Source organism: Theropithecus gelada, chromosome 6 (genome assembly GCF_003255815.1).
Source record: "Theropithecus gelada isolate Dixy chromosome 6, Tgel_1.0, whole genome shotgun sequence".
Taxonomy (NCBI): domain Eukaryota; kingdom Metazoa; phylum Chordata; class Mammalia; order Primates; family Cercopithecidae; genus Theropithecus; species Theropithecus gelada.
The window spans coordinates 52,160,562-52,181,647 of NC_037673.1; the positions used below are offsets into that span (position 1 = coordinate 52,160,562).

At 36.6% G+C, this 21,086-nt stretch overlaps 1 protein-coding gene across 3 annotated transcripts in view; it reads right to left on the bottom strand.

Moving 5' to 3' along the window:
• Positions 1-21,086, bottom strand: part of DHX29 (DExH-box helicase 29) — a 54,427-nt gene that overhangs the window by 30,989 nt on the left and 2,352 nt on the right. For all 3 annotated transcript variants that reach the window (XR_003119956.1, XM_025389047.1, XM_025389048.1), the window contains exons 2-10: positions 14,911-14,984; positions 13,591-13,704; positions 12,526-12,655; positions 11,388-11,533; positions 10,332-10,460; positions 6,206-6,332; positions 5,254-5,412; positions 1,409-1,574; positions 996-1,119 (exon numbers count right to left, since the gene is read on the bottom strand). Coding sequence is in view for 2 of the 3 variants with exons in the window: in XM_025389047.1 (XP_025244832.1) it covers positions 996-1,119; positions 1,409-1,574; positions 5,254-5,412; positions 6,206-6,332; positions 10,332-10,460; positions 11,388-11,533; positions 12,526-12,655; positions 13,591-13,704; positions 14,911-14,984 (1,169 nt within the window). In the remaining variant the exon portion in view is untranslated. The remainder of the gene's footprint in view (positions 1-995; positions 1,120-1,408; positions 1,575-5,253; positions 5,413-6,205; positions 6,333-10,331; positions 10,461-11,387; positions 11,534-12,525; positions 12,656-13,590; positions 13,705-14,910; positions 14,985-21,086) is intronic.

The following is a 21,086-nucleotide window of genomic DNA, read 5'->3' on the forward strand; positions in this document are numbered from 1 at the left end:
GAACCATAAAGCAGTTCTTTTGAGATTCTGGCAGTTGTATAATGTTACAGGTCAAAGTATTTTAAATGAACTATACTGGATGGAATCTAAGTTATCTTAATTCTGTGCTATAAAGAATCCACAATTATCTCTCTGATATTGATAGTCATTTTAATCAAGCAAATAGTTCACAGTGCCTTATTTTGCAAAATAAGGGAAATAAAGACATTAATAACTTTTACTGGCAGAAACACGGAGAGAACTACTGTCCAGGGTTCCACTTAATCAGTGTCTAAAATTTTCGAAGGTTCTAATTTCCTACGAAGAAAGAAACACATTTACTGTAAAAAGGAAATACTGATAATCCAAAATTTTAAAAAAGAGCATTATGTTCTCTTAAAGAGCTTCCTTCAGTAGCACTTTATTTTAATCCTTCCTGAAACTGGAAGTGTATTGTTAATATAACCTAAAATTGAAAAATGGAAGCAATATCTATATAATTTTTTTAAGTTAAGAGAGACAATATAACATTAAAGGAAAACAAACAAAAAATTTTCAGCCTGGGCAATATAGTGAGACCCTGTCTCTATAAAATCTGTTTTAAAAAATTAGCTGGACGTGGTGGCACGTGCCTGTAGTCCCAGCTATTCAGGAGGCTGAGGCAGGAGGATCACTTGAGGCTGCAGTGAGCTATGACTCTGCCACACAACTCCAGCCTAGGCAACATAACGAGATGCTGTCTCAAAACAAAAATTCTCCTTAATTCAACCACACTATCAACTGTTTTTAGCATAGCTAAATTAGCATATCTCCAAAAGTCGGATCATCATACTCTCTCTTTCAGACTTCTGGTCTAAGAGGAAACAAAGATCAAACTGTGTTTAGGGTTGAAAGGAAGCCAAATTAGGAATAATGAGAAAGGATTAATCAGAAAAACAGTCACTAAAGAGAAAAATTGAGCCATAATTAAATACTGCCTTCCACATACAGATATAGTTAGGCCTAAAAAGTCTTACCTGCCCTTTAACTAAACGATAAAGGGCTAAAGTAGCTCCCAGGTGCTGAGCTTGCATGCCATCCTCTGTTAAGATTGTAGGGCATACTACCAGGACATCATCTTCAGACTTGATTACCCTAACCCTACAAAGAAGCAAACACATTTTTAAAAAATACAGTTGATAAAGTCAGATAAAAAAAATTCAGAATTCCATTAACATTAAACTCAAATTTGTTAATTGTTTAAGTATTTCCATGGAAGGCATGTATTAGATAATGATAATCTATCAGACAATAAACCTGACATGTAGAATTGAGAGCTTCCTAAATGTATGCTTAACTCACAGGAAACAAAAAGATTTCCACTTTAAATTTTTCTAAAGTTCATTGAGTTAATCAAAAAAACAAAAACAAAAACAAAAACAAAACATACCTACATTTCCAGTATCTACCTACTGCAACTTTTTCAAAGGAAGGATTTGGACTCTTGGGGAGATTCTTCCTGACCCAATCAATCAGAAATTGTTTGGGAGATTTTCCAGTCCAACTTCGAGCAGTATAGTCAAAATTTCTTACATCACGAGGTTCTTTCTTTTTATCTAAAATGGTAAACAAAGATTGGTTCTTTAAAAATGGCTAAGCATTCTCTTTTCAGAGATCAAAGTCCTCTCTTGCTTTGGAGAACAGCACTTTTAGAAGATAATAGGTGAGGCCAGGTGCGGTGGCTCATGCCTGTAATCCCAGCACTTTGGGAGGCCGAGGCGGGCGGATCACGAAGTGAGGAGATTGAGACCATCTCGGCTAACACAGTGAAACCCCGTCTCTACTAAAAATACAAAAAATTAGTCGGGCGTGGTGGCAGGCGCCTGTAGTCCCAGCTACTTGGGAGGCTGAGGCAGGAGAATGACTGTGAACTTGGGAGGCAGAGCTTGCAGTGAGCCAAAATTGCACCACTGCACTTCAGCCTGGGTGACAGAGCGATACTCTGTCTCCAAAAAAAAAGATAATAGGTGAAGCTTGATTTTCTCTAAGTGATATAAGGAAATCCTCTTAATGGACAGAACCTGGGAAAATTCTTTAAAAATAATTATCTTGAAGAACTTATGTATTCTTGTAAAATATGATACTAGTGATGAACTAAGGATACTACAAATTACAATGTTTGGAAGGCTACTCTGTAGTTAAACCATTAAAAAAATAGAAATCAGATGTCATTTCTAGGTTTATCAGCTGTCTGCCACCAGCACCAGCACTATCCTCAATAGCTTCCTGTTACAGATAAAGTCTAAATTCCTTACTATTCTCTGCCTGTCTGTTGCCACTCTTCCCTCTTGCTTGCTTATTATGCTATAACCACAATGGCCATCAGTCAATTCTTCAATGCTCTAAGTATGCCTGTCTCAGAACAGTAGACATAGCCACATGTGGTTAGTTAAATGTAAATTAGTTATTCAGTTTCTCAGTTACATTTCAAATGCTTCATACTCCTATTTGGCTAGCAGCTACAACACTGGATAGTACAGATACAGAACATTTCCATCATTGAAAATTCTGTTGAATAGTGCTGCTTTTTTACCTTAGATTTCTAATGTACCCTCTCCTTCTTGGAAGGATTGTTCCACCAACTTGTCACCAGGCTAACACCTAAATATCTGTCAAATCTCAGAGTAAATGTCATTACAGCAAGGTCTTCCCAATCCAAATTAGACCCCTTTGTTATCTATATTATTAGAAGCTACTTCCTTTGATAGCACACATCATAATTTGTAATTATGTATTGTATATGTTTGAAGCTTACCTTTTCTACTGTACACTTGAAGAAGGCAGAGACTAGGTTATTTTGCTCATTACTGAACACACAATAAATACTACTGAGGCCGGGTGTGATGGGTCACGCCCGTAATCCCAACACTCTGGGAGGCCGAGGCGGGTGGATCACCTGAGGTCAGGAGTTCAAGACCAGCCTGGCCAACATGGTGAAACCCCGTCTCTACTAAAAATACAAAAATTAGCCAAGCATGTAGGCATGCACCTGTAATCCCAGCTACTTGGGAGGCTGAAGCAGGGGAACCGCTTGAACCTGGGAGGCGGAGGTTGCAGTAAGTCAAGATCGTGCCACTGTTCTCCAGCCTGGGTGACAGAGAGTCTGTCTCAAAAAACATGCCCCACGAAAACAATAAATACTAATGAAAGAATGAATAATTTAAAAAACTGACAATTTAGTGTGGGTCTAAACTGTAATGAAATCTGATAAATACTATACTTGCTATATCAATAATCAACTCAGAATTTTTTTTTAAACAATTAACTAAATAACTTCTACAGTTTTTAGACTGTAGAAGTTAGTCCATCCACTCTGGTCTTCTAAAAACTATAATGTGTGGCCAGACGCGGTGGCTCACACCTGTAATCCCAGCACTTTGGGAGGCCGAGGCGGGCAGATCACCCGAAGTCAGGAGTTTGAGACCAACCTGGCCAACATGGCAAAACCCTATCTCTACTAAAAATACAAAAATTAGCCAGGCGTGGTGGCACGCGCCTGTAATCCCATCTACTGGGGAGCCTGAGGCAGGAGAATTGCTTGAATTCAGGAGGCAGAGGTTGCAGTGAACCGAGATTGTGCTACTGCACTCCAGTCTGAGCTGGAAAAAAGAAAAAAAAAAAAAAAAGAAAAAGGTCAGGCGTGGTGGCTCACGCCTGTAATCCCAGCACTTTGGGAGGCCAAGGCGGGAGGATCACCTGAGGTCAGGACTTCAAGGCTAGCCTGGTCAACATGGCGAAATCCCATCTCTACTAAAAATGCAAAAATTAGCCAGGCATGATGGTGCATGCCTGTAATCCCAGTGACTCAGGAGGCTGAGGCAAGAGGATCACTTGAACCCGGGAGGTGGAAGTTGCAGTGAGCCAAGATAATGCCATTGCACTCCAGCCTGGGCAACAAGAGTAAAACTCCGTCTCAAAAACAAAAAACAACAACAAAAAGCTATAATGCAAATTATCGTATTATGATAAATACTATAAATATTATCTGATAAATACTATGCTTGGTCTTCTAAAAACTATAATGCAATGTGATAAATACTATATATTATACTATTTACTATTAGTAAACAATATACAATTGTAAACAATATACTATATTGTTTACCAATAGTAACAATATTAGTAAATATATTACTATATTGTTTACAGTATACTATATTGTTTACTAATGGTAAATAGTATAATATATAGTATTTATCACATTGCTTTATAGTTTTTAGAAGACCAAGCATAGTATTTATCAGATAATATTTATAGTATTTATCATAATACCATAATTTAGTTTTATATTAAAACTAAATACTAATACCATAATATAGTTTTATATTAAACTATAGTGTATAGTATATAGTAAATAGTATACTATTAAACTATAGTATATAATATTGTACTATTTGCTATATACTATTATTTTAAAAAATAATTAACTAAAAAACTTCTATAGTTTTTAGAAGACCATCCAGTCTGGTCTTCTAAAAACTATAATGCAAATTATAATATTATGATTAATACTAAAATATTATTTGATACTATAGTGAATGGTCTTCTAAAAACTAAAATACAAACTGATAAATACTGTACTTGCTATATCAATAATTAACCCAAAACAATTTTTAAAAAAATAATTAACTTGGGAGCACAAAGAAGTACATGATTACTTGTCTGGTAGTATGGAAGGAGTTAGGGAGGGCTTAGGGAAGAGGAGCTGTTTGCACTAAGCCTTGAGCTGGGAACAGGTTGGCCAAGTAGGGGATAAGAAGATGAGCAAAGTAATGAAACCATAAAACAGCCAATGTTTTAAAGAGTAATGTGGCTGGAGCAATAAGCCAAGGGAATAAGGTAGAAAAGTAGATTGTGGCAGAATGCAAAAGATCCAGAATGCCATGCTAAAAGATTTGGACTTGTTACTGATGTCAGTAGGCTCGCAGCCATTAAAGGTTTGTGGCAGGAAACTCACATTTAGATCTGTATTATAGAAAGATAACTCTGGCAGCAGTCTAGAGATGAATCAGAGAGAGATGAGACTGAGGCAAGATATTTATTTGTAATTACAAAATGCTGTACATATATGTTATCATAATTGTTAATACTTTTTCAAGACAGCTTTTGAAGTGTAACTTCACTGCCAATCTTATGTACTTTGCCAGAATGCAAAGTAACAAATTTTACCATTATATATTCCTTGACATTGTATTATTTATAAATTATACCCTGACCATCTTCCCTTAATTTTACCTTTCTCTTCTTCACTAGCAGCTGCAGATTTTTCAAATACATTAAAATTCAATGCACTTTCTCCTTCTGTGGCTATAGGAGGCTTTTTCCTTTCATTTTGTTGATGTGAAATCTTTATGGCTGGGTTAAATACTGGATGGTCTTCTAATGTTTCCATTTCTACCAGAAAAAATATAATGTTTAGTTTCACAGTTTTAAAAAAACAGTTATTTATCTTTTATTTGTTTACTTTTTTGGTATTTATACACAAAGAGTTACATGGTTTTCACGCCTTATTTTTAAAAATGGTTAAAAAAAACTGCATTCCTTCTTTTTCCTTGTAGCCAATTACTTAATAATTCCTATTAGGAATCTGTGCAGTTATCAGAGGCAATTTATTAATTTTCACAACACATACAAAAATTTTAAAATAAATTATTTAATAGGTGTAATAAGCCTGGAAACACAAACAACTTCATTACAAATACTCATGGAATTGTATTCACCTTTCTTTCTTGAATGACGACGATATTTTATGGTATAAAAATCATAGGTTGGCAAATAATGTCTTCTAGGCCAAATCTAGTCCGCTGCCTGTTTTTGTATGGCTTGCAAGTTAGAATGGTGTTTACATTTTCAAGTGGTTATAAGAACATTTGGTGACATGATACAATGATTAGAAATTTATAGTATCCATAAATAAAGTCTGATTAGAACATAGCCATTCATTTTTGTATGGTCTATGGCTGCTTTTGTGCTGTAACAGCAAATTTGAATAGTTGTAACAGAGGCTGTATGGCCTATGAAGTCCACAGTATTTACTACTTACCTTATTATTTAAAAAGTTTGCTAATCCCATGTATAAACTGTTAGAAAAGGGCAGACATATTAAAAGGTAGCATCATCCATTCCAGGAAGGCCAACAAATAGAAGACAATTACATTTATACATCTAAGTATTTGAAAGTGTTTACCTCTTTGAAATTTCCTTATTTTTTCTTGAGCCTCTTTTTGGCCTTGCTTGTTTTTTTCTAGTTTAAAGGTAGCTGCTTGCTCTTTTGCATCCAGCAGTTTTGCTGCAAGATGTAAGTACCTTTCGTTCTGTTCCAAATAAAACAATAGGAGGGGGAACAAAAAAAGAAGAGCAAGATTAGTATATCTATGGTCAATTTACTGTATCAAAATCTGTGATATTTTTACCTTATCCTTTGATCTGGCAAATCTACTTTTAGGAATTTTTCATAGAGAAATAAAACAAATGCACAGATTTGCAGGTGCATAGATGTTTGGTGAGGCACTGACTGTAAAAGAAAAACTGGAAATCATATATGAAACATCTCTACAGAGAAGACTATTTAGTCATTAGAAAATAAAATAAGATTAGCAAAAGAAAGAGGGTGACCCACATAGAGAAACTTCCTTGACGTGTTAGTAAACTAAAGCAAGGTGCAGAATAAAAAGTAGAGCTCATTTCTATAAAAATTGTTTCAGCCAGGTGGTGCGGCTCAAGCCTATAATCCCAGCACTTTGGGAGGCCAAGGCGGGCGGATCACCTGAGGTCAGGAGTTCGAGACCAGCCTGGCCAACATGGTGAAACCCCACCTCTACTGAAAATACAAAAATTAGCCGGGCCTGGTGGTGGGCGCCTATAATCCCAGCTACCCAGAAGGCTGAGGCAAGAGAATCACTGGAACCTGGGAGGCAGAGGCTGCAGTGAGCTGAGATAGTACCACTGCACTCCAGCCTGGGTGACGGAGCAAGACTCTGTCCCTAAAAAAAAAAAAAATTGTTTCATAAGTATGTGTGTTTAAAGGATTATTCATGCAGTAATAATAATACTCATCTGAAAGTTAACTTCACATAATCTCTATCTTATGGAAGACAGGAAAAAAATGGCTTTTGAGGAAAATGGATGTCATAACCCTCAAGGACATGACTTGACTCCTGAGCAAAAACTAAGAAGTTTAAAGTTAAACTCAAATTACTGTTTTTCTCCCCCTTAGGTTAATAAGTGACAGCAGATTAGAAGCATAAAACTATGGACTGGAGAAGGAAACATAACTGATAAAAGAAGGAAAAAGAGACAATTAAGCAAGCATATCTAGCTGAATTTTGGTACCATTTTGTGTAGAGACAAATATCAATACAAATATCAGTGTAACAGATAGAAGGGTTAGCTACCACCTCAAATTCACTCATATAATACTTATCCTTTCCATCTTTCCTGTACTTGGCAGTGATACCACCATCCCTCCATTTACGCACCTCTTGCCATCTTTGGCACATTTTTCCCCGATAAAATGTGCCATCTTAACCATTTTTAAGTGTACAGTTCAGTGGTATTAAATACATTCATGACATTGTACAACCATCACCACCATCCATCTTCAGAACATTTTTATCTGGCAAACATGAAACTCTATTCCCATTAAGCATTAACTCCCCATTCTGCCATCCCCCACCAGCCCCTGGCAACCACCATTCTACTTTGTCTCTATGAATTTGACTTAGGGACGTTATATAAGTGAAATCATATGGTATCTGTCTTTTTGTGATTGGCATATTTCACTTAGCATATAGTTGGTCAAGGTCCAGCCGTGTTGTAGCATGTACCAGAACTTCCTTATTTTTTAAGGTTCAATACTATTCAGTTTTATGTGCATGCCACATTTTACCTACTCATTTGTTTTATTGGTAGATACTGGATTGCTTCCATGTTTTAGCTATTGTGAATAATGCTGCTATGAACACAGTGTACAAATATCTCCTCCAAGACTCTGCTCTCAATTCTTTTGAGTACATACCCAGAAATGGAATTACTGGATCATATGGTAATTCGATTTTTAATTTTTTGAAGAACTACCAAACTGTTTTCCACAATGGCTGCACCATTTTACATTCCCACCAATAGTACACAGGGTTCCAATTTCGCTACATTCCTGTTAACATTTATTATTTCCAGTTTTTTTGATAGTTGACATCCTAACGGGTATGAAGTGGTATGCCACTGTGGTTTTGATTTGCATTTCCCTAATGATTAGTAACGTTGAGTATTTCTTCACATACTTACTGGTGATTTGTATATCTTCTCTGAAGAAATCTTCCTTAGCCTTTATATTCCGTAAATCATCAATTTCTATTGATTCTTGCTTTACAAATGTTTCTCTTCCTTTCCAATTACTGCTATGAGCCTTTATTATCTCATACCTGAGCAAGTGCAATAGCTACTATAATGGCCTCCCTACACTTTCCAAATTGCCCTAAACATCACTCAGTATTCCAAACCACCTCGACTACTACTAAGCTTGACCTAAAATATCATTCTTCTTGTCAGTCACCTGCCCCTAAATCTGTAGTGGCTCTTTACTTTCAAGGAAAAGTGTCAAAATCACCTTCTGGACATCGAAATCTTCCAGTCTCAGGTGAACTCACCTGTTTACTCCTATCTACCAGTACTCATCTGTACATCTTATCTCTACATATGCTCATCCATTTTTTATTACTGAAAGGCTCCTTGTACAATTCCACATCTGTACCCTTGTTCACAGTATTTCACACATGTGGGCCATCTTCCCATCTTTCTTTGCCTGTCTGAACTCTGCGCATCCTTTAGGTCCCATCTCTTTGAAGTCTTGACTTAATGCTCCAATCAGAAGAGACCTCTTCTTTCTCCAAATCTCAAAGTAGACTTATACTTCCCTAAATATTTCACTTATATTAGTTTAATACAGGAACAAGGTTTTAAAAAACTTAGATATACAGAAAAATATAAAGAAGAATTCTCCATCCCACTATACCACCCTGGTCCTAATCACCAGTAACAGCTTCTTGTGTCTCTTCCCAGATGTTTTCTTTGCTTATGTAAAAAAGCAAATACGTAGCTATATGTATTTTCTCTTTTACACAAACGAATTCATCAGATTACACATGCTGTTCTGCAACATCTACCATTTGCCTGTTGACAGACATATGGGCTGTTTGCAGTGTTTGCCTAATACAAATAAAGCTGCTATGAACATTTGTGTACAAGTCTCTGAAGAAATGTTTTAATTTTTTTTTTTTTTTTTTTTTTTGAGACGGAGTCTTGCTCTGTCGCCCAGGCTGGAGTGCAGTGGCCGTATCTCAGCTCGCTGCAAGCTCCGCCTCCCGGGTCTACACCATTCTCCTGCCTCAGCCTCCCGAGTAGCTGGGACTACAGGCGCCCGCCACCTCGCCCGGCTAGTTTTTTTTGTATTTTTTTGGTAGAGACGGGGTTTCACCGTGTTAGCCAGGCTGGTCTCGATCTCCTGACCTCGTGATCCGCCTGTCTCGGCCTCCCAAAGTGCTGGGATTACAGGCTTGAGCCACCACGCCCGGCCTTTAATTTTTCTTAATACCTGGAAATAAAATTGTTGGGTCACATGACAAGTATTTGTTTAACTTTATGAGAAAGGATGAGTTTTTCTAAGTGGCTGTACCATTTTACATTTCCATTAGCTTTACATTCCCATTAGCAATATGAGTATTCCAGTTGCTCTACATTCCTCCTAACATTTAGTACTACTGATCTTTTTAGTTTTAGCCATTCTGATGGATATATAGTGGTATCTCATTTAAGTTTTCATTTTCATTTCTCTAATTTAATCTACTTTTGTGAGGTGTCTATTTTTAAAGCTTCTTTATATAATTATGTATAGAAGTCCTTTGTCAGATATATATATTACAGTATTTCCCATACCTTGCTTTTTTGACTTAGTATATTTTCTGCCTTATGTTTCTATCTTACCATATGATGTCTATGTTATTCTCTCTCAACCATGAACTTCTGTAAAGGAATGTGCCTTTTTAATATTACCTAAAGAATTTAGCATGCTCCTTACTCATAAAAATCATTTTAAAATATTTGATGATTATCTCTTTAAACATGAGAAATGTAATTAACATCTTTTGAGCAGTTAACTTTCTGCTAAGTTTTTACCTAAGTGTTATTTTATTTAATCTTCACATCAGCCCTTTAGAGGTACATTTCCAATTTACAAATGAGGAAACTAAGGCTCAGAAAAGTAAATATATCTTACTTAGGAACATCCAGTTAGAAGCCTAATACAAATTTCTACTCACAGGGTCAAATTTTTCCTCCTCTTCTAAACTTTTAGAATTCTCATTCTTTTCTTCTTCATTTTGTTGTTCAGCATATCGTAAAATCCACTCTTTCATATTTACTTCCGTATTTTTTTCTTCCTTTTTTGGCTAGAAAGAGAAAACAAATATCTGAAAAACCAAAGTTAGAAAAAGGTGTCAAAACTATCTTGTCACTGCTTTTACAATTTCCTCACACTCAAAAACAGCAGACATATATAAGCTGTTATTCTTTATTGCTCAGTGAAGGACAAATAAATTGACCTCAACATTAAGAAATTTACAATTGCAAAATCCAAAGAATATATTTACATAAAGTGGTAAAAAAGAATGAAATGAGAACTGTTAAAAACTACTGTTATTCCTTAAAAACACTGGTTTTATGAGGATTATTTTTTCCATAGACATTTTACAATATGCAGAGTATTTAAGTGTAATGCCTTAATGAATTACAGTCCCATTATTCACATTCATCTGTGATTTTCTTCCACAGACTCTGGGCTTGGTCATGTGACTTGCTTCAGTCAATGGGACATTAGCAAGAATGATAAAGCAGGAGCTTAATAAGAATTTGTACATTTTGGCTTATTGTCTTAAAATATTCTTGGAAGCCAGATGCCATAAGAAGTCCAGCCACCCTAAGACCACTATATGTGAGGAAACCCAAGCTAGTCATGTAGAAAAAACACGTAGACAGAGGGATGCCTGGCTAGCCTCCAGCTTAGTCATGGGAGTGAAGAAGCCACTTTGGATGTCCCAGCCCTGGAAGATTCTTCCTGGAACAGAAGAACCACCTTGTTGAGCCCAGCACAGACTGCAGAATCATGAGAAACAATAGTTGGTTTAAGCCACTACATTTTGGGGTGGTTTGTTATATAATGATAACTAAAACAGACAGTGATAGAAAAGTCTGGCAAACCAATTAGTTATTTGTAAGAAGTAAAAATGTTACAGAAACCTAATATTTATACTCTTTGAACAGTTACATGTGCTCCATTCTGATTTTACACAACTTTAAATGCTTAATTCTTAAATTACCTTAATCTTAGGGTCTTCTTCATGTTTTTTGGTTTTAGGTTGCAATGGAGGTGAAATAGTGGCTTGTATTTCAGGAGACTGAAATTTAGGCCTACTTTTAGGTTGTTGCTCTTCAAATTCCTGACTGAATCCTTCAGGAAGTGCATCTTAAAATAAAAGAAACGACGCTGAAAATAAACAGGCATATGATACATAAAACACACAAATATTTGTTAAGCATTTGTAAACCTTGTCTAGACTCAGAGCACCTAATTTTCTTCTATTCCTTCATCTCCTAAGAACAGAAATCCTAAGATGAACCTGGTTTTATTTGTCAAACTAGAAGTGAACATATTCATCAGATGATAGCTAACCCTCTTCTATTTGGTCATTATTTCACTCTCAAAGTTAGGCTCCTAAATTGTCATAAGATCTTAATCCTTCCCACTCTTTGGCTGTCTGCCATAGCATGTGGTAGTATCCTTAGTCACCACAAGCCATTTGCACTCCAAATTGTTGCCAAAGATTACAATCATGATCCTCTGCTTAATAAAATACTATATATCCAAGGACAGTCCTAATTTCTTTTTTTTTTTTGAGACAGAGTTTCACTCTTGTTACCCAGGCTGGAGTGCAATGGCACGATCTCAGCTCACTGCAACCTCCACCTCCCAGGTTCAAGCAATTCTCCTGCCTCAGCCTCCCTAGTAGCTGGGATTATAGGCATGTGCCACCACGCTCAGCTAATTTTGTATTTTTAGTAGAGACGGGGTTTCTCCATGTTGGTCAGGCTGGTCTCGAACTCCCGACCTCAGGTGATCCACCTGCCTCGGCCTCCCGAAGTGCTGGGATTACAGGCCTAAGCCACTGTGCCCGGCTGACAGTCTTAATTTCTAAACCAAAAACCAGGAGACACGCAAACCTTGTATTAAGGACATAGCAAAATATCAATCAACAACTGAACACAAAACATAGTATTTTCTTGCATAGGTCACAATCTCTAAGGAAAATATCCTGAAAAGAACAGAAGGTAAGAACACTTTAAAAGTAAATAATTATGACAGTGAAAAAATATGAGTATGAGCCAAAAGGTTGATACAAATACCAAAACGACTTCAAAAGGTTTTAGAAACTGAAAGAATTTAATGATACTGTTTACCATCTGAAAGGTTTAAACAGAGCCAATCCAAGGCAGAATGAAGGTCACCTCCACATAAGAGTGTATTGGTCATGGCATCTTCAATGTCCTTTGTCTTAAATGAAAATGCTTGTAAAGCCATGTATAAATCCTATGACAAGCAAATATTAAAAAAGTCACATTTGTCAGTTCCCTTCCTATATTACTAACTATTCCATTCATTTTAAACCAGAAACTTTGACACAAATTATAATTTCAAAACAATCTTTTTTTTCTCAGTTAAAAATGAAATGTGTTTATTGAATTAAGAATTTGGAAACCAGAGATCTTTAAAAAAGAGAACCACGAGAAATTATTCATATTTTCACTGTCCAAAGATACTAAATGTAGTACATTTCTTTTAGTCATTTTTCCATGATTTTGTAAAAATAGATTTCACTTAACATTATAATATAACATAAGCACCTTCCAAAGTTAGTAGAAACTCTGCATCATCGCTTTGAATAGTTACATAACATTCCACTGGGTGGACATATCCTAATTTAATTTTATATTTTTCTATGGCTGAACACTTAGCATATTTTTTTTTGTTTATTACAAGCTGTGGTTCAGTGAATATCTTTATACATAAAGATAAAGCATTTTAACATACTTTCTAAAGCATAATCATTATGGTTAGGCAGAGCTGGGTTCAAATCCAGACCCTGTTTACTAGTAACCTTACAGTATCATTTATGTCATCTTTGCAAGCCTCAATTCTTTCACTTGAAAAAATGGGACCAAATACATCTACCTCATAGGACTGTTGTGTCAGAGAAAATGTAAACAAAGTGCCCAGCACAGAATCTAACATAGTAGGTGCTAAATAGTATAATTCTGGGGATATACCTTAATTTTCATATCACCATTTTAATGTGTGCACTTGCACCTCCTTGATTTAATGTGTGCACAATTCCTTCTCTAAGAGATGGACATGATCTACATAAAATCTCAATGGAAGTTGTAAAGCTATTTTTTATCTCACATGAGGAGCTGTCTAAAAATGCTTCACTAAAACTAAGGAAGTTAAAAAAGTTTGCAAAATACCTGCAATTTTTTGGCAGTAAGTCTTCCAGAAATCATTCCTTTGTCATTATTTTGCTTTTTATGCTCATTGATCACTCCAATAATTCTTTGCTCTAGTTTGTTATTAATTACCACCTGTTAAGGCCAAAAAGGTCATATCATTTAGAAGCTAAATTATTAAAAAATTAAAAGCTTATCATACAGTTTTCTATATTCCTGCCAACCAACCCCAAAATTTCAGCTAAAATCAGATACAGTAATTATCATTTTTTGGACTACCACCCATTTGACCACATTCCTATCATTTCTTTAAGAAAAAATGTGGCATGAAAAAAGCAACAAGATAACACATGGCAAGAAAAAGCCTCTCAAGGGCAATGTCACAAGACATTGTCCTTGGACTACCCTTGGGTTGCTGTCACAAAGACAGATTCCTAAGCTCTATCCCAAACATACTGAATCAGAATTCTTGTAGGGAGCCCAGAAATCTGCCTTAATGTAAACCAGCGCAAGCACACAACCTAAAAGAATGAATGCTACACTAAAAAGAGGTATAACAAGTAAAACTGAAAACTAAATATATAATAAGAAGCTACACAAATTCTTTTGGCTTCTAGACTTTGATTCCTACTTTTTCCTACTAGGCATTTTATTTTCTGTTGTTATTTTTGACCTAAAAATACACAAGCATCTACTTACAAAAATATCTTCCATTTATTACTTTTTTAACTAAATGCCTACTATAAACTAAGCCCAAAAATATAATTCAGAAATTCGCAGTCTAGCCCAAAAAATATATATAAAGAGACAAATTATAACCCAGCATGCCAATTCTCAAAAATGATATATCAAGTAATAGCAGAATTACCAAGAAAATCAACTTGATGAGTTATAAAGGACTTCACAGAGGTCACAGAGGTTGACAAATAAAAACGGGAAATAAGGGCACTCTAGGCAGAGAGTACATGGGTAAAAGCTTGAAGTTGTAAAATCACAGATTTAGAAGAACAAAAGAGATATTCATGAGATGTCCCATGAACTAAAATATTAAATAAAGATCAGAGTAGTAGAGAGGAGGATGAAAAGGTATTCTAAGACAGACCTGAAAAAATGTATATGCCATGCTTAGAAGTTTAGATCTTAACCAGACCTTTCTTCATTTCTTACAGTCTCTCAACATATGTGTATGATTTACTTCTTTTTAGTAGAGATTAGCTCTTAGAGTACTATTTACAAAAATTTAAAACACTCCATCATTTTCTTACATTTAAGGATACATCTTTTTTTGGGGAAAAAAGGGGGGAACATTTCTGGAAATGACTCAAAACCTTGGTTACTTACTTTCAAAACAGATTTATCCAGATTTGCAGGACCACTAGAATCATTTGCAGAATTAAAACTATAAATTTTTGGACCTGTAAATAACACAAACAAATAGACAAGGCAATTTAATGATTAATATCTATTACATTATTTTAATTTTCCTCTAAAGAATGCTAAATATTAAATATTTGATTTCAGCTTTTCCCCCCCAATACTTCACCAAATAACTCAATCTAGTAGCTAGCAATATCCTCTCTAAATTTTAAACATTTTGCCAATTAGCATTCCTCCATGTTAATCAGTTTCTCATAAAATGCAAATGCCTACATATCTTTTAGGTTAAATCTCTCTTTATCCTCCGATCTTTTAGTCTGATGCTTTTCTCCTAGCACTCAGCTGAGGCAAAACTTCTCAGAAGATATGATGGTTGGCAGAGTAGATGGACAATTTTAAAGAAAAAGCACTCTTTCTTGAAGGTGGTATGCTAAGTGAAAAGGGAGGTGGGAGTTTCTATCATCTTATCTCCTTGAAGTCCAGGGTTGCTATAGTTTCCTAGGGCTGCCATAACAAATTACCACAAACTTGATGGCTAAATACAACAGAAATTTATTCTCTCACAATTCTGGAAGCCAGAAGTCCAAAATCATGGTGTGAGCAGGACCATACTCTCTCTGAAGGCTCTAGGTAAGAATCCTTCCTTCCCTCTTCCAGCTTCTGGTGGCAGCATAACACCAGTCTCTGCCTCCTCCTTCACACGGCCTTCTTCCCTATCTCTGGGTCCAAATTTCCCTCTCCTTTCTCTTGACACTCATCATTGGATTTAGGGATCATCCTAAATCTAGTATAATTTCATCTCAAGCTCCATAGATATGTAGAGCTTATTTCCAAACGAGGTCACATTCTGAGGTTCCAGGTGGACATGAATATTTGGGGGGACACTACTCACTCAACCCACTACAGTTGCCAAGTCTGTTCCAGTGAACAGAAATGCTGTCTAGTCTCAATCCTCTAACAATGAGTAACCAGGAAGCAATACACATTATTTTCAAACTTTTGGTCTCATGACCCCTTACTCTCTTAAAAATTACTGAGGATCCAAATAGTTTTTGTTTATGTGGGTTATGTCTGTTGATACTTAGCATATTATAAATTAAAAGGGAAATTTTAAAATATTCATTCATTCACTGAAAATAATAAATCTGGCCAGGTGCAGTGGCTCATGCCTGTAATCCCAGCACTTTGGGAGGCTGAGGTGGGAGTATCCCTTGAGCCCAGGAGTTTGAGACCAGTCTGGGCAACATAGTGAGACCTTGCCTCTACAAAAGTTATCCAGCCGTGGTAGCATGTCTGAAGTCCCAGAGGCTGAGGCAGGAAAACTGCTTGAACTCAGGAGTTCAAGGCTACAGTAGTGGCTGCAGTAAGCTGTGACTGCAACACTGCACTCCAGCCTGGGCGACAGAGTGAGACCCTGTCTCTAATAATAATAATAATAGGCCAGGTGTGGTGGCTCATGCCTGTAATCCCAGCACTTCGGGAGGCTGAGGCAGGCAGATCACATGGGGTCAGGAGTTTGAGACCAGCCTGGCCAACATGGCAAAACCCCATCTCTACTAAAAATACAAAAATTAGCTGGGCCTGGTGATGCATGCCTGTAATCCCAGCTACTTGGGAAGCTGAGGCAGGAGAACTGCTTTAACCCAGGAGACGGAGGTTGCAGTGAGCCGAGACTGCACCACTGCACTCCAGCCTGGGCGACAGAGCGAGACTCTGTCTCAAAAAAACAAACAAAAGAACCTCAACAAAACAATAATATTAATAAAAATAAACCCGTTACGTAAATATAAATGATGCTTTTGATGAAATGACTATATTTTTCAAGACAAAAAAAATTTCCATTTTTGCAAATCTCTTTAATACCTGGTATCTTAGTCTGCTCAGAGTGCCACAACAAAATACTACAGACTGCTGGATGGCTTTACCATCAGAAATTTATTTCTCATAGTTTTGGAGGTTGGGAAGTCCAAGATTAAGGTATCAGCAAGGTAGGTTTCATTCCGAAGCCTCTTCTCTTGGCATGTAGGTGGCCACCATCTTGCTATATGTTCAGATGGCTTTTTTTCTCTGTGCTTACTCAGAGAAACTGAGCTCTTTTAGGTATCTCATAAGGACACTAATCCTGTTGGATCAGGGCCCCATCCCTATGATCTCATTTAACCTTAGTACTTCCTTACAGTCCTTATCTCCAATTATAGCCACACTGTGGGTATGTTGAAAAACACACGAATTTCTGGAGGACACAGACATTCAGTTCATAACATCTGGCTTCTGCATTCAATCTGCTGTAACATTACACATCATGTAGCCACTGGACAACCTCACTGCATAATCATGAGAAAATGAGCATGAAAAACGGCAAATAACATCTCAGAATTATTATGAAAATAGTTTTCACTTCATGGAGCCCTTGGCAAACAAGTCTCAGGTTCCTTAGGACCTACTGAGCACACTTGGAGAACCACTGCTGTATAAGGATGATCCCAGGCCAGGTGTGGTGGCTCACGCCTGTAATCCCAACACTTTGGGAGGCCAAGGTGGGTGGATCACCTGAGATTGGGAGTTCGAGACCAGCCTGACCAACATGGAGAAACCCCATCTCTACTAAAAATACAAAATCAGCCTGGCGTGGTGGCGCATGCCTCTAATCCCAGCTACTTGGGAGGCTGAGGCAGGAGAATCGCTTGAACTTAGAAGGTGGAGGTGGCAGTGAGCCGAGATTGCGCCATTGCACTCCAGCCTGGGCAACAAGAGTGAAACTCCATTTCAAAAAATAAATAAATAAATAAAAAGAGAATGATTCCAGAATCATAAATCTACTTGCATGGTTTTTATACACCTTAAAATAAAAAAAGTATTTTTTCTACTTTGAAGACATTTAAACATTAAATGTTCTTATGATTTTAAAGTCAAAGACTTTACTCTCTGCTGGGTTACATTAAGTTCTTCGTTTTAAGATGGTAGCTAATATAATTAGATATTTTAAAAGAATAAAAGTTTTTGAGAATAACTACTTGAAATTAACTTGTACATGTGGGCAGTCTGAAAGAGAAACATTTGTGGTTCTCTGAATTAGTGCTGTGCTATAGTTATGTCGGAGGTACCCAAAGCTACCTGGCATATGTAAAAAGATAATAACAACTCTGGTATAGTATTGTTAGTTTCCTTATCTTCTAGTCTCAAACTTTACCTTAATTCTAGCAATCTCTCTCATAAATTCATGTCAACGGTCATAAAGGAGAGTATATATTTAGTAGTCTTTAACTATTCCTAGGGGATCTTATCAATTATAGTAAGCTTGTGAACAAATTTACCATGCAGTTTTAGAGGTCCCCAAATGCATCAAGAGACCCCATTTATAACCCTTTTAAAAAGTTACAGATAGATGAGCAGTCCGTTACGAAGATTACACAGAGAAACAGTTCAAAGTTGATGTGTTACTGACAAGAGTAAGACTGTAAATTCCTTTAAAAATGCCAGCCTGGGCAACATGGTGAAACCCCATCTCCACAAAAAATACAAAAAAATTAGCTAGGTGTGGTGGCTTGTGCCTGTAATCCCAGCTACTTGGGAGGCTGAGATGGGAGGATTGCTTGAGCCTGGGAGGCAGAGGTTGTAGTGACCCACTGGACGACAGAGTGACCCTATCTCAAAAACAAAAACAAAAAAACAAACTGGTTGGTTTTTAATTTACCCAGTTGAAAAGATTAAAGTAAATTCTCATTTGTCTCCTCCACACAATTCACCTAAGAGTTTCAACTGTATCACTTCCTTGAAATGGGCTTATACTGCAAACTTCCAGAGGGTAAATAAAAGAGCTGAATTTCTGAAAAATGATCAGAGAAATCAAGGAACATTCACTGGGCCACATTCACTTTTGCCAAGTAAAGTGCATAAGATTTATGACAGCTACTTTCCTTATTGCCTGGAGATTTTTACAATTTTTGATTTTGTGTTAAAGATGGTGGAAGTTACTGGAAATCTGACTGGAAGTAAGGATGTTAGTATGCAGTATCTCCAAGGCAAAGTATTATGAATTCCAAATTTATAAATGAAAGGTCATGGGACGATGCAACATATATAGCTGGCTCTCAAAAATATTTATTACATTAAAGTTGAAGCATAGACAAACTGATTTCCTCAAAATGACTCAGCTAATTAAAAAAAAAAATCAACTAGAATCAGTTTCTTATTGCCCAATATTCTTTTCTTTTGCTACATATTCTTTTTATACTGTATTTTAAAGGAAAAAACAATGCTAATGACCCACTATGACTAAGACATTCACTTTGAGTTGTTAGCACTCTGATTCCCTTCTGATCAACAGTGTGTACACCTGCAGAATGGTTAATCAAGCAAGGTACCAAAACAGGGACTCTGGTGGTAAACAGATCCAGTCCCTGTCCTCATGGGGCTTATAATCTGGAACAGTAATATAATTAGTAAGCAACTAATTACTCAAATGAGTAATAAAGGGGAAGTGCAGAGTGCCAAGAGAATAGATGAGGGTGAACTGATGTAGTCTGAGCAATTAAGGCCTATGAGGAAGTACATACCGCCAGGGCCGCCTGACTAATCATTTTGAAATGTAAACCAGCTAAAGTTTCTCCTTTACTTAATACCAACACCGGCCCCCACTTCCCATTGCACTTGCTCTGGCTCCTTCCCAGACTTCCAGCCACATTTTAACACTTTCTTCCTTCACTCCAGCCACACAGCACTATCTTCTTACAACATGTCAAACTTGTTTCCACCTTAGGGTCTTTAGGCTTGTTTCTCCCTCTGCCACAAATACTCTGCAGATCATCTCAGTTTAAATGTTTTCAAAGGGAAGCTATTCCTATTCCAAACCAAAATAGACCCTCTGTTCTTCATTTAATCTTTACCAAGTCACCATTTTCTGTTCCTCATAGCACTTTTCCTATTTTGGTGACCCTAAAAAAAAAAATTATAATGGCTTTTATAAATTTGTGACATCCACTCCTCATTCTTATTCCCCTCTTAAAATTTTAAGCCTCAACTAGGTTCAAGAATTTTCAGAAACACAAGCCTCTTGGTTGGAAGAGAAAAATTACTGAACCTCTTATTTTGGTCTCAGTTATAACATGATAAAGCAGCTTAATTATAATTAGGCTAATGAAGTGGCACTTCTAAAGCGAAAGCACAGGAATGGAAAGAAGAAAGAAAAGAAAAGGCAAAGGGGAGGACAGTAAAAGAAAGATGGGGAAAGGTCTTGCCATTCCTGTAACACTCCAGGCTTGCATCTCAAGGCCCTTCTGTTCCCTCTCCCCAGAAGGCTCTTTACCCAGTCATCTGTGTAACTACTTTACCTGCCTCCTTTCCTCAAATGTCACCTTCTTATATGATGCCTTCCTTCCGTGACCATCCTATTTAATACTGAACCTCTCCCTACCCTCCTCCCTATTTGGCCTCTTCAAAAATTCTTTGATGAACAAATGAAATGAAAAAAAAAAAGAGTGGTAAGAATACCCCAAATTGTGCAAGCCATTTGGTAATTTTGTACCTCTACGATAGAGGACAATTTTGACCAGCTGTGCTGTGTACAATCCTTCAAACTGGAAAGATAAGGAGGGATGGAAGTAGAGTAGAACCATTACATCTACATTAGGAACTACACAGAGTTGAGCATTTTTCCACTTTTTTTCTCCAAAATAGATTTATTATATGTTATACTATATATTAAAAGCACCCCAAAATAAACCCAAAAGTTATGTGCAAATTTAGTAGATAACCTCTAGTTTTTTTCTCTTGATTTCTTGGTCTTAATAATTCCTTTGAACTTTCCTTACCAGTTATCCAAGAAATTTTCTTCATGACAATATGCACAGCACTGGAGTAGATACTGGGGAAATGTTAACACATATCCATAAAACAGTTCCTACCTCCTGTAATTTTGTAGGATATATAAAATGTACAATTCTTTACATATCATAAGGCAAGACCTAACTATCAAAAAGAATGATTTAAACAACTATGACACGTCAGTTGTGAATAGCAGGAAGAATTCAAAAGGGAGTTGTCATTTCTGAAATGGATATTTTAAGGTTTTGGTAGACGATGTTAGGGACAGATTGCACACTATGAAGAAAAACATGGCAAGAATAAATATGAAGAAGAAG